This window comes from Eutrigla gurnardus, assembly GCF_963514095.1.
Source record: "Eutrigla gurnardus genome assembly, chromosome: 2".
Taxonomy (NCBI): domain Eukaryota; kingdom Metazoa; phylum Chordata; class Actinopteri; order Perciformes; family Triglidae; genus Eutrigla; species Eutrigla gurnardus.
The window spans coordinates 29,648,964-29,662,670 of NC_139916.1; the positions used below are offsets into that span (position 1 = coordinate 29,648,964).

At 39.2% G+C, this 13,707-nt stretch overlaps 1 protein-coding gene across 1 annotated transcript; it reads right to left on the reverse strand.

Annotated features, from left to right (window-relative positions):
• Window positions 1–380: 380 nt before the first annotated feature.
• Window positions 381–13,467, reverse strand: chia.1 (chitinase, acidic.1). The gene is made up of 11 exons (XM_084025717.1): window positions 12,743–13,467; window positions 7,953–7,982; window positions 7,648–7,852; window positions 6,929–6,985; window positions 6,618–6,783; window positions 5,301–5,425; window positions 4,953–5,076; window positions 4,306–4,488; window positions 2,125–2,241; window positions 1,861–1,987; window positions 381–677 (listed from the first exon to the last, which is right to left on the reverse strand). Exons 1-11 carry the CDS (start codon window positions 12,825–12,827, stop codon window positions 469–471), a joined length of 1,428 nt encoding a protein of 475 aa, XP_083881843.1. The 5' UTR covers window positions 12,828–13,467; the 3' UTR covers window positions 381–468.
• Window positions 13,468–13,707: the final 240 nt, after the last annotated feature.

Sequence of the window (13,707 nt, forward strand, 5' to 3'; positions counted from 1 at the left end):
ATTTCACCTCTAAACTTAACAACTTGACACTCTCACATGGTTGCATTTATATCATGTTTGATGGTTTTCATCCCAGCACACACACTTTATTCATAACTCATACATTGTTAGAAAGTCTGTGGAGACAAATAATGGATGTGTAACCTTCACTTGAATTACTCAGTTCAACAGAGAAGCAGCAGAACATTTAATTAACCATGCAATAAAAATTACATATTTATTAAACATAGACTCATTAAAGATAAGAATGAGAAGTAAATCAGTCATATCATTCATCAGGTCATGTCATGAGAAGCTTTTGTATATAATTTTGACGAAAGCAACAAGTGAGCAGTTTAGTCATTGGTTTATTTTTGGTTCCTGTTGAAACCAGCAGCACGAGGTTAATCGGTGCAAGCTGACACTCAAACACATTTCACTGTGTTAGACATGCGTGGACTGGCATCTGTTCCTGGTTCAGTCTGATGTTCAGGGCCAGTTGCAGCACTTGCAGGAGTCCCAGTAGATGAGGCCGGGCTGGCAGCGGTGCAGGTAGGTGTTTCCCTTGAAACACTGGAAGTAGGTGGTCTTATCAGCTACGTTATCATACAGGCCGTCAGGGCGGCCACGGCAGAAGTCTGCAACGGGGTCCCTGGTGGTGGTGGGGGCCGGGGTGGTGCTGGGCTTGGGGGGGAATCCTGCAGAGTCCGACATAGGGAAAGAAATGTTATAAACGCAATAAACAGGACAAAAAACCTTATGGATAACTGACTATTTAGCTGAATCTAAATGCAGAAAATTCAAAGTGTATTCAGTGAACTGTTATGTTCTAAAACGTATGTACTAATATACATGCTTGATTCATGAAATTAAAGTTTGCTTTGTGTTATTAAATTATATATTATATTATATTAAAAATGTATTGATTGGTTTGCTAATGAATAAGCAATATACCATTTTGATATATTTGTGTTTAAGGAAGAGTATGTTGATTATGCATCTGTGTCATTCAAATTATACAAGTGTGTTAAAAGTGTGATGATAGTATATTGTCAATATATTTATACATATTGCTAAATGTCATTGTTAGTTTATTTGCCATATAACCTGGAAAATGTAAAAAATATTTGAAATTAACTAAAGTATATTAATATTTCATCTGGGTGGCATCACTTCACATTAAATTACAAATACACTGTAAATTCTAATAAGCTAACTTCACTTTAAAAAAGCACAGAGTGATCTGTAAGCAACTGTAAACAATGGTGAAAAGAAAGAGGAGGAACAATGTTGTTGTGACATCCACAAAACATTTCTGTTACTATGGCAACAACAGCCCTGCCTCTCAGATTTCTCCGGGGGGGACGATCACGACAGAGTGAAGAAAGATAACAACGGGAGAGAAATAGCTGAGTAGTGATGACATCACACACGACCAGCGGTGGATTGGTGGGTGTGATGTGTAGTCCGTCATATTTCTGGGCCAAGTCATGACTACATTTTATGACTGTATAATCACCTGATCCGACATAGTGACCTAGTATATGCACTCGAAACCAGGTATTAAGTAAAGTGGAATATGTTGTACTAAATATGTATTTAATAGTGATGTCCAAATGAAGCTTCGTGAAGCATTTTCTTTATTTTCTGAGCCCAATAGATGGCGCTCTCTGTTCAACAAAGGGTTGAAGGCCGATATATTGCTTTCAAGCCTTTGTCATCCCTAGTATTTAATGTCGCACACTTCCACCTGTGTTGAATTGACTATAAACACAGTACAGAGTACTGGATAATTGACTTTAGATGTACTCAGAAGTACTTTCTCCAAACATTTCAACTCATCACAGGTAGTGGAGATGACCGCTGAGCTACAGGATTTACCCATTGACATCCTGAGGTGGTTGACAAGGGGATAAGCTCCAGCTGAGCAGAAGTATCCACCAAAGTCATCCATGTCCAGAGTCCACACATGAGCACCTCCCAGGTTTAAGGCAGACATCCACTGGACCTACAGGACAGAGACACACCGAGGATTAAACAGCAGCAGCTATGGCTCCATCAAACACATGTAGGATGGAGAAATAGTAGGGCCTGTTATAACGTCTCCTCCACTAATCTTTAAGGTCAAAATGGAGCTTTTGTTACCTTGGAAGAGTAGCTGCGCATGTCATCATAGCCCACCCAGGAACTTCCATAGGTGGCGTACGGAACTTCCTGTTCAGGGATCCATTCAGCAGTAGCACTGGAGGCGAAGTCACAGATCTGGTAAGAGAGTGAGATCTTCAGAGGCAGTTTGGGGATGAGTATGTTCTTCGACTCTGAAGGAGCCGGGGATCGAACTGCCGAATGCAATGTGATTATACTATTATACTATTATTATTACATTAATGAAACTTGATATTATATTTCATTTCTGCAAATAGATCCTACATGAAATCCTACATACTGGCCCTTTAAAGGAAAAGTTTGCCCGTATTTTTACATATCCGTTTAGGTGCTGACTTCAACTTTAGATTTGTTTAGGTGTCAGTTCTTCATTATTTTTGGGGCAGAAAAAAATGCAGAAATGCCAAAAGTAGTAGCAGTTACCACAAGTCTTTTTACAATAAAATTTCCTTTGCAAGGGGTTACCTGAGGTCATATAAACTCCTTAAAAAGAGTTTAGGAAGCGTTATTGTGGTCGATTATTCCTCCCCTTTAATAATACCAATTGGTATTGCCTTTGATATTGTTGGAAAGCCTGATTAGTCACCTTTACAACGAGGTACAACTTGTAAGGATCATGCATTCATGGAATGAGCAACACAGCTAACCGTGTAGGTAGTGGCCCAAAAAAATGTGCCAAAATCCCCTGCAATATTCTTCTGGTGGTATTCACTCTCATTTTGAGCTTCAAGTGCTGGCAGGTGTATAAAACCTATACGACATGGGCGAGCGGTCATAATAAGCTATAAATGCAGTGCATGCCCAAGCCCTTCAATAAAAATAATTGAAAATATTAATCTGGCAGTGTGTTCAATTATACAATACCTTAGTTTTACTGTTTTGGTCTTAAATCCGTGCCTAATCTGTCCCGTTTTGCTTGCGAAAAGCTGGAAAGCTGACAGCTTGTTTCGCGCATGCGCACTGTGACACCGACTAGTACAGTTACTGCTAAAGGCTGTGTTTACTGTAGATGAGCGTTTTGAATGGCAAAAAAGCTGTCAGTGAAGCAGCTTATCTGCCAACGCGCATGCGCAAAAATGACTTGTTTGAATTGTTAAGCGGGAAACTGTCAGTGGTTCATTCATTGTGTAGCCTGGTCAAAATGACTGAAAATATTAATTATATTCAGGCTTTGCGTTCAGTGCCGTTTTCGCGGAGACCTTTTGAGGAAAAGAAAGCTATAATTTCAAGTGGTCGGCCTACTCCTGAAGTAAATATCACAAAGACTGCAAAGAATTTCGTCCGTCACTTTCAAGCTAGCACGTATGAGAAACATAAATGGCTAGCTAGCCGACCCCCCTCCCGTCAAACGATCCGGTCTGACAGCGACATATTGCCTGTTCATTCATGAAAACCATCTCGAAACACTCTCAGTCAAACAAGGTGGGGAATGAGAAATCTGCGGCGCTAACTAGCCTAGTTCGTTTTAAAAACACACCGGCAGCAGCGCCTACTGATCTGAGACGTGTCAGTGAGTTACTGTAAATGCTGTGCGGAAAACCAGCTGTGGTCTGTGATTGAGGTGCAGACGGGTGAGTTTGGAGCTGACGAGAGGATCGCGCTGACGACCGCTTCGTTACATTTTTCTCATTGAAAAACTATACAACTGGCATTTAGATGATGTTCTCCATAAAAAAAATAAGTGAAATACTGTAATAACAATTCGGTTTTAGTAATCAACCGCTTATAGTGATCAAATGTACTCTGGACCAACGTGATCACTACAAGCGGTTTCCACTAACCATATTATATTTTTTATTAAAAAATATAATGCCCCCCCACGTATGGTATTGACACTTCAGCATGACCACAGTAAAAGGTCACCGCTCGCCACTGCTATACGACCATATAAATCAGCATGAAAGTATAAAGAAAAATCAATCAAACTGAAATTATATTAACAACATTGAAAATATCTAGTGTAAATAACAAGCATATCAAAAAAAGTAAACATAGGTTACACATAATTTCCCCTTACATAGGTCCTATTACAAATACTCCTTAAACCTGTCAACCACTCATTTCTTTTCAACATCAGTGAACACTGATGCAGCGGCAAATCTTGGGGAAATATTGACCGTCAGCGCAAGGTCAGTTTAACATTAAATGAATGAGCAGTACCTCATAGTAGGCCCAGAAACCAGCAGTCCGAGTGTAGGGTCCAGCATCTGCAGGGCCATTAGCTGGAGCTCCCAGGCCAGTAGCACCAGTGCTGAGGCGGTAGGTTCGTCCGTAGGTGGGGAAACCCAGGAGCAGCTTCTCAGCTGGTGCTTCCAGAGCCAGCCAGTGAGATACTGAAGAGTTCTGACAACAAGGACAACGAGAGAGGCACTGCAGCATTATCTCTATATGTTGGACATAAAACCTTAGGTCAGATGCCCCCCTGTACTGGAAAATGTTTGCCAGTATTGTTGATCCAACTGTAAATAGACATAACACTCTGCAGGTCATTTTTTAGCTTTATGGGTCAAGCAGATCCCCCCTCAGGAGTTGGTGGAGAAACTCCCAAACGGGAGCTAAAAGTGGAGTAACTGACAATCAAATTCTAAGATAGAAACACGACTCTGAATTAAAGCTTTTGTTACTTGTGTCTTAAGGCTACATCATTCAGTATTGTATAAAGTCTCGCTGCAGCTTTAAGTCTACAAAGCTTTCTGAAAACCACCAATCAAATGTTCTCTTCAGTGAAATTACTCTTGAACTACATTTCGACAGTCACTGACAGGATATAATGTCAAAGTGTGTCAGATGGCCGTCTTTTGTCTTACGATATTGTGATAAGTGTGTGAGCCGGCGTCCACAGCGCTGCGGTACAGTGGGCTGTTGTGTCCAGTAGTTGCCTCCCAGTGTCCATGGAAGTCATAGGTCATGACATTCATGAAGTCAAGGTGACTGTTGATTAGAAAATGGTTTCCTTTTAGATCAGCAGTAGAAGAAGTTTGAGCATTGGTGAAGTATAAGGTACATGTCATTTATTGGGTTAAACAATAAAAGCTGCTTCACACCAAAAACAGATTTTCATCCAAAAATGGATCCATGTAAATGGACATAAACAAGGATTCTGTACCGTTTTGGAAACCTTACTTTTCCATTGAGTCCATTGAAATCAAACTCACTTTGCAATCTTCTTGACCTCGTAGGCTCTGTCGATGGTGGGACGGAAAGAAGCGACATTGGCTGATAGCAGCAGCTGAGTCTTCCTGTTGTCCTTGGCGTCGTCCTCAAAGGCCTTGTTCATCTCCTGAACGAACGCAGAACAAACAAAAACACCTCAGATTCTCCATCTGATTGTTTCTACGACACCACAGGATGATGAAGACCCCGAATAACTGACCGATACTTAAGGTGCCATACTGAATGAAATATATTAAATACAAATACATAATTAAAGAATGGCAGAATTAGCAAGATAGCTAACTAGCTGCCATCTGTCTGCTAGTTTGCTAGCTAGTGTTCTAATTCCGCTGCTGCACTGGTCGAAGTGATGCTTAACTCATACTGTGTAGTTGACACATGGGGGATTAAAGAGCCAGCAAGTCTCGAGTCATTTTTGTGAGAGTCAAGTCAAGTCATGGCTTTGGTCAAGCAAGTCACAAGTCAAGTGTTAGAATTATAATAAGCTGGAAGACAACTGTCTTAAAGTGCTGGACTTATATTTGCAACAAATATTTCAATATGTCGCAAAAAAAACATTGTATCAAAACAAAAATAAACTTCAACAAGTATGACTTCTATGTCCATTACTCCTTCAAAGAGGCCTCACTCTTTTAAGTGAGAATGAACCTTTAATGTAACTTGGTGTTTGTGTCATGATTAATCATGTTTGCATGTGAGGGCGAGAGAGAGACAGAGAATATCGGTACAGTCGATACAAATTATTTATTATGTGCATCACTTGGTTAGATTGGTTGCCAGGTTCGCCCACATGCAACAGGAAACATCCGATCGGAAAAAAAATCATATTTTGAATAATTCACATATTAACAAAGACAGCAATGACTTGCCAAGTCATTCCATGCAAGTCTAAGTCAAGTCTCAAGTCATGAATAGCAAGTCAATGTCAAGTCAAGTCTTTTATCACTGTTAATCAAGCAAGTCACAAATCCTCAATCTGGCGACTTAAGTCTGACTCGAGTCAATTCACTTGACACATCTCTGGATTTTACCAAATACATGCAAAACTAATGAAGATCCCATCAGTTACTGTGCAAATTTGCTAATTATGCTAACATGCTAAAATGCAAGACAGCAATGTAGAAGTGCCCATGTACCGAACAGACTGAAATCAGCATGAAATTCAACCCTTTTGAATAATATTAATATTATTAATAATATTTCTCACACATAGGGTCCAGCACTAAAGGTTTTTTTTGTCAGGTTTAAATGCACCAAAGGTATTGAATGGTAAGGTAAACACTGTGATCCATGCTTACCATGACCAGCAGCGTGAACTTCTCCTTGTCCGAAAATGGGCTGCCGTTGTGTCCAGGATATTCCCAGGCCAAGTTCAGTCCATCAAAGTTATGGGCGCGCAGGTAGCTGATGGCCGACCTGATGAAGGCTGCACGACTCTCAGGCCTGGCAACCATGGCGATGAATCTGGTGGGATGTACATTTTGGTGATACAGCAGCATAGGGAGGCATCTGACCTCTGAGTTGAACGGTGTCAAGGATATTGAGGAAGATTGGGGTTATATGTAGATGTAGATGTAGATGTAGGTTAGATGTAGGTTATATAACTTACGGGCTCACTCCATTGGCTGTGCCTCCGACGGACAGTAGAGTCTTCAGTGCAGGATTCCTAAGATTGGGACAAACAAAAACAATGTTTTCAGTCAAACTGATAACTTTTTTTTTTTTGTAAACAGCAATGATGTATTTTGTGGGCAGAGCAAAACTAATGGGCCTATATAAAAGTTCAAACTAGTTTCATGGCTGTTAGTCACCAATTAGCAGGGGCGGACTGGCCATCTGTGTGATCTGGAGAATCCCAGAACGGCCGGTACTCCAGGACGGCCGGCGGGCCACACCACCCGCCACGCAGTCATTACCTGTTTTTTTCCCCCTGCTAATCTACTGTTTCACACTCCAGTACGGTAGGTGGCAGCAATGCACCTTTAAGTTGGATGCCAGCTGCCCCGAAGAAGAAGAAGTAGTAGCAGCAGAAAGAATCAAGACTTTGGGTAAAATTTGTTGCTTTGTCTAAACCTAGTTGTACAGAGATATTTTTAGCCCAACCGGAAAAACTAAGTGGTTTTGAACGTAATGACAGTGGAAAAAAACATACTGAATAGAACATATCTGTACTTCCCGACTGGACACCTTTCTAATGACAAAAACTTAAAAACAGGATTCCTGTCTGAAAATGGTTTGAAAAGTAAGATAAGAGTACAGAGTGGAGGGAACACTGAATGCTGGTCTTGTTTGGGCTTTAACGTGTATATGAAAGACATATCAACTCACTGGTTCTTTAGGATGTTGAGCCTGACAAACTGCTGCTCATCGTTCCACTCGATGGGGCTGATCTGGTTGAAGCTGTTGATGGTGGCCAGAGAGTAGATGACGTGTGTGCACAGGAAGGGATCGATGTTGTCTGCGGTAAATTTGGCACTGCTGGGCCTGTACTGGGCCCAGTTGGTCATGTGGCACACCAGTTTATTGGACGAAGCTGAGGGGCGATAGTGTAGAGGCCGCAATGACACTTTGATTATAATAGTATTGGTTATAGTTTGAGGCTGAATTAATGTCTGTATAAAACTGATGCTTACCGATGTGCAAAACGAGCAGAACGCCCAGAGCTGCAAAACACAGAGAAAACATAATGTGAGACTTTGGCATATTAGACATGTGATGTATGGAGTAATACATCCAAGGGAAGAACATGGAGAATGAACAAGGCCCTGGTGTGCAAAACCATAATCAACTACAATTAAGGTAACTGCAAGTAAAATCAATTACAGTATAAAAGTATCACACAATTCATCTTGAAAAGTGGTGTACAATCGATGGTCACTAACAGAGCATTATTTACAATTTACTATTATTTACTCTGCATTGCTCTGGCAGAGAAATAACAGTTGAGAGTAGAGAGAGAGTGAAACAAATCTATGAAATGTAATTTTATAAATGTATTAATTTGGGAAAATAAATGTGTTGCTCTAGACCTTAACACAGCATAACAGCTTACCAGGGTAACGTAAATTACAACAAAATAGATTCAAAAATGTATTTATTGAGAGAAATATATGTATGAAATGTATTATGGCCAGTCACTGTCCTGCACTGCACATTTTAATTATGCGACAACCGTCCTCTACATAGTCCTCTATATAGTCCTTTATATAGTCCTCTATAGAGTGGTGAAGTCCCGCCCCTCCATTTCCGGGACATGGGTCCTCAAAAGCAAAAAAATATCAATGCGATTCAATGGGTAGATACAAATTATTTTCTGGTCCCGTTTGAATTGTGCCATGGATTTCACATATGTTCTTTGTGATATTTAAAGAAAATTTTTCACGCAAAGAAGACGACAATTAAGCGCGAAGAGTTTTGATAAAGTTAGGTTTTGTGTGAGCCGCTTTGTGAACTACAGCTCCTCGCTGTTCTCGTCGCGAATGATATACGTCACCACCCGCCGAGTCCGAAGTCCGCCGAGATGGCTGTTTCTCTGCTCCACTTCACCGCTTTTTTCCAAGGGCAGAATAAAAGTATCGAAAGGGGGGAGAACCACTATAAGTCGGGTCATGTGGAGAGCCTCAACTTCGCCGATGGGGAGGGAAAAGGGCGATGACGTGACGTCACATACGCGACACAACATGTAGTCTTTATCATTGTGTTTTCTCAATGAATTTTAACTGAAGAATTGCACAATAAACGGTCAAACTCTTGACATGGAAAATTATAATTTAAGCCTATAAACAACATTTGTGTAATCCAAGGCATAACGACCGGGGGATCAGATAATAATTATTTTCCGTCCATTGAACACCATTCATTTTTTTCGCTCCGAAAGGACCCATGGCGCCGTTACTTCCTGCTTCCGCTTCGGCACTCTATACAGTCCTCTACACAGTCCTCTACACAGTCCTCTACATAGTCCTGTATATTGTCCTCTATATAGTTCTCTACATAGTCCTCTATATAGTCCTCTATATAGTCCTCTACTTGGTCCTCTATATAGTCCTTTATATTGTCCTCTATATAGTCCTCTACATAGTCCTCTATATAGTCCTCTACATAGTCCTCTACATAGTCCTCTATATAGTCCTTTATATAGTCCTCTATACAGTCCTCTACATATTCCTCTATATAGTCCTCTACATAGTCCTCTACATAGTCCTCTATATAGTCCTTTATATAGTCCTCTACACAGTCCTCTACATAGTCCTCTACATAGTCCTCTATATAGTCCTCTACATAGTTCTCTACACAGTCCTCTATATAGTCCTCTACTTGGTCCTCTATACAGTCCTCTACACAGTCCTCTACACAGTCCTCTACATAGTCCTCTACATAGTCCTTTATATAGTCCTCTACATAATCCTCTACATAGTCCTCTATACAGTCCTCTACACAGTCCTCTACATAGTCCTGTATATTGTCCTCTATATAGTCCTCTACATAGTTCTCTACACAGTCCTCTATATAGTCCTCTACTTGGTCCTCTATATAGTCCTCTACTTGGTCCTCTATATAGTCCTCTATATATTCCTCTATATAGTTCTCTATAAAGTCCTCTATATAGTCCTTTATATTGTCCTCTACATAGTCCTCTACATAGTCCTTTATATTGTCCTCTATATAGTCCTCTACATAGTCCTCTATATAGTCCTCTATATAGTTCTCTATATAGTCCTCTATATAGTCCTCTACATAGTCCTCTACATAGTTCTCTATAAAGTCCTCTATACAGTCCTCTATAAAGTCCTCTATATAGTCCTTTATATTGTCCTCTATATATTCCTCTATATAGTTCTCTATATAGTCCTCTATATAGTCCTTTATATTGTCCTCTATATATTCCTCTATATAGTTCTCTATATAGTCCTCTATATAGTCCTTTATATTGTCCTCTACATAGTCCTCTACATAGTCCTTTATATTGTCCTCTATATAGTCCTCTACATAGTCCTCTATATAGTCCTCTATATAGTTCTCTATATAGTCCTCTATATAGTCCTCTACATAGTTCTCTACAAAGTCCTCTATACAGTCCTCTACATAGTCCTCTACATAGTCCTCTATATAGTCCTCTATATAGTGCTTTATATTGTCCTCTATATAGTCCTTTTATATTGTCCTCTATATAGTCCTCTATATAGTCCTTTATATTGTCCTCTATCTAGTCCTCTATATAGTCCTCTACATGGTCCTCTATATAGTCCTTTATATTGTCCTCTATGTAGTCCTCTACATAGTCCTCTATATAGTCCTCTATACAGTCCTTTATCTTGTCCTATATATAGTCCTATATATAGTCCTCTATATAGTCCTCTATATAGTCCTTTATCTTGTCCTTTATATAGTCCTCTATATAGTCCTTTACATTGTCCTATATATAGTCCTCTATATAGTCCTTTACATTGTCCTATATATAGTCCTCTATATAGTCCTTTATATTGTCCTATATATAGTCCTCTATATAGTCCTCTATATAGTCCTTTATATTGTCCTATATATAGTCCTCTATATAGTCCTTTATATTGTCCTATATATAGTCCTCTTTACAGTCCTTTATCTTGTCCTATATATAGTCCTCTATATAGTCCTCTATATAGTCCTTTATCTAGTCCTCTATATAGTCCTCTATATAGTCCTTTATCTTGTCCTATATATAGTCCTCTATATACTCCTCTATATAGTCCTCTATATAGTCCTTTATATTGTCCTATATATAGTCCTCTATATAGTCCTCTATGTAGTCCTCTATATAGTCCTCTACATAGTCCTCTATATAGTGTTGTGGAAAAATGAATCTGCCCAATAAAGATTAACAACCAGGATCTGCTTTTTCTCCGAGGTTTATTCCACTAAGTATTCTAATCTGCAGAGGAGGGACTGGTCACCCCTGCCTTCTGATGCAAAGGTTCAGAATCAGCAGGAACGACCCTGAGTCCAACAACAGTCTCCCTTTTAAGGAGGAGGAACCAAAGGACGGATCATGTCCTATCTTACAAAGACAAGATGTACAGGCAAGGTCAAGATTTACAGAACACAGGCGTCATAGTCCTGAAATTATCTTATGTCAATGTGGCATTCATGTTCATATCATCTACAAACAGGCATTCATTTTCGTCATAGCATAACAGTCAGATGAGGAGATGCGGATCGACGTCTGGCCTGAAAAATATTCTGATTATAAAGTACAAACATCCAAAATTCCCATTACAATAGTCCTCTATATAGTCCTTTATATTGTCCTTTATATTGTCCTATATATAGTCCTCTATATAGTCCTCTATATAGTCCTCTACATAGTCCTATATATAGTCCTCTATATAGTCCTTTATATTGTCCTATATATAGTCCTCTATATAGTCCTCTATATAGTCCTAGTCATTTTGACGTGTCATTGCAGGATAAACCCAGGTGCAGCTAATAACAATAATTATGGACCCGTTCCATTTCAGTGGTTCATGCTCACTGGAACTGCTGTGACACACTCAATAGAATGAGACCTCACTCTCTAACTTCTATGTCAAAATGGACGCTGTGAAACAAGCACATTTGTTACGTTTGTTTCTGATTAATCAAGGAGCTGGTGAAGGATTTCAACTCAGATGTGGAAGTTTACATAAGGATGGCAGCCTTATTGTAACGTGCTGTCATATAAAATATACAAATATTATATGAATATATATCATTTATTCCAATGTCCTGCTTATGGGGGAAAAGTATTTTCAAAACGAACGCCTTATGCATGTTGCCTATTTAGATGTGTTGGAGATTTTAATTTTGATGTGTCATTATTACATTTAATGTTAACCTTTTTGATGTTAATGCACACTAATTCCCATGAAACTATAAAAATGGCATATCGGATCCACAAGAATCTCAGCTTTCTAGTCAGAACCAATTCATGCTAATGTTTAGTTTTCAAGTACGGAGAAATATCATTTTTAGAAGTAATGAAAAACATCTATAATGCATGCAAACAACTGCATGGGATTATCATAGTGGTCATGTCTGTAAATGGGAGGATCGTTGGTAACCATAGAAACCAGTTCCAATCACATATTGTGAGGTCAGAGGTCAAGGGACAAAGTAGTGTGCCACAAGATAAATAGTTGAACATTCAAATATTACGCTGGTATCTTTATTTAAACATGAGTACAGTTGTACTAAATTATCAAAATGGTTAGAAAAATGAATTCAAGATAATTTTGAATTCTATGTTTAGTTTGAACTGTTTTCTTCAGGTAAGCTAGCGAGTATACGGCCTCCCTGCCTCTTTCTCCTGGAACTTAAAAAAAATATTCTATTTTGTCATGTATGCATGTTTCTGTGTGCATAGCTGGTATATGGAATTTAAAACATGAAATGAGTGAATGTTATTTACCTGTGAGGAGTCTCGTCATTGTGCTCTCTGATGATCCAACCAGTTTTCTGTTGCAGTGGTGAACCTCTGAATGATCATAAAACATTCATATGAGACAAACATGAAAAACAAAAGCAGACATCATGCAGTTACTGCTGAAATAATCAGTATGTTAACTAAAATTATTTCTACATTTAATACTCTTTCGTCCAATTTATTTACATTTAGCATGATTATTTAACATTTCATATCCTAAACAATTGACTGAATATTGAAAAATATATTAAATAATCCTGAAATAAATCCATGATGTACTTCTTAATTGTAAGTCTACACCTGCAAATATTTGCAGTAATCATATTTATGTTTTGCGCATGCAGCAACTTTCAGTTAAATGCTAGATGTACACGACACAAACATGATGCTGATGATCTCATTACCTTTCTTCAAGAGGAACCGAAGCGAAGTCGAGAGCTCGGTGGACTCGGGTCAGATTTATATTTCACTCATTAATGACTAATAGCTGGGAGCAAAGTGCAAGGAGGTGTGGTGGTGGGCATCCCGCTGACGTGTATAATAGCCCCCACTTCCAGGTAAGACGGGGCAAAGCCATGAAGGAATTGTACCTGCCCGGAAATGAGCGACATCACAGCCACTGCAGTGATAAGTGTAATCATCTGCAGGGATTAGTTAATAATGAATAGTAATAATTAATTAGGAAAAGTGGTTAGGAGGTTGTAGATGGAGACAGCCTTAAAGTCAAGCTGAACTGAAAAAGGTCCTTTTAACCTTTAAGTCACATTCCTGCACATGTAGTTCACCAACAATATATGCTGAAAATCTGTATTTTTCAGTCAATATCCAATTATTCTTCCTAAATGACATGTATCGACTGATATCAACCAATAGCATGACATCCATCCATCAGAGCTGGAGAAGGTGGTAAGCTTACCTTTTCAACGCTCCACCTGTCTGTCCTGTTTCAC

Bases quoted from the DNA above. Each gene is read 5' to 3' on its own strand.
- chia.1 (XM_084025717.1), bottom strand. From the start codon at position 12,827: ATGTTTTATGATCATTCAGAGGTTCACCACTGCAACAGAAAACTGGTT. The intron at 6,986-7,647 runs GTGAGTTGATAT...TCCCAATCTTAG, and splicing joins CTCAACATCCTAAAGAACCA to GAATCCTGCACTGAAGACTC. The intron at 1,988-2,124 runs GTAACAAAAGCT...TCTGTCCTGTAG, and splicing joins TGCGCAGCTACTCTTCCAAG to GTCCAGTGGATGTCTGCCTT.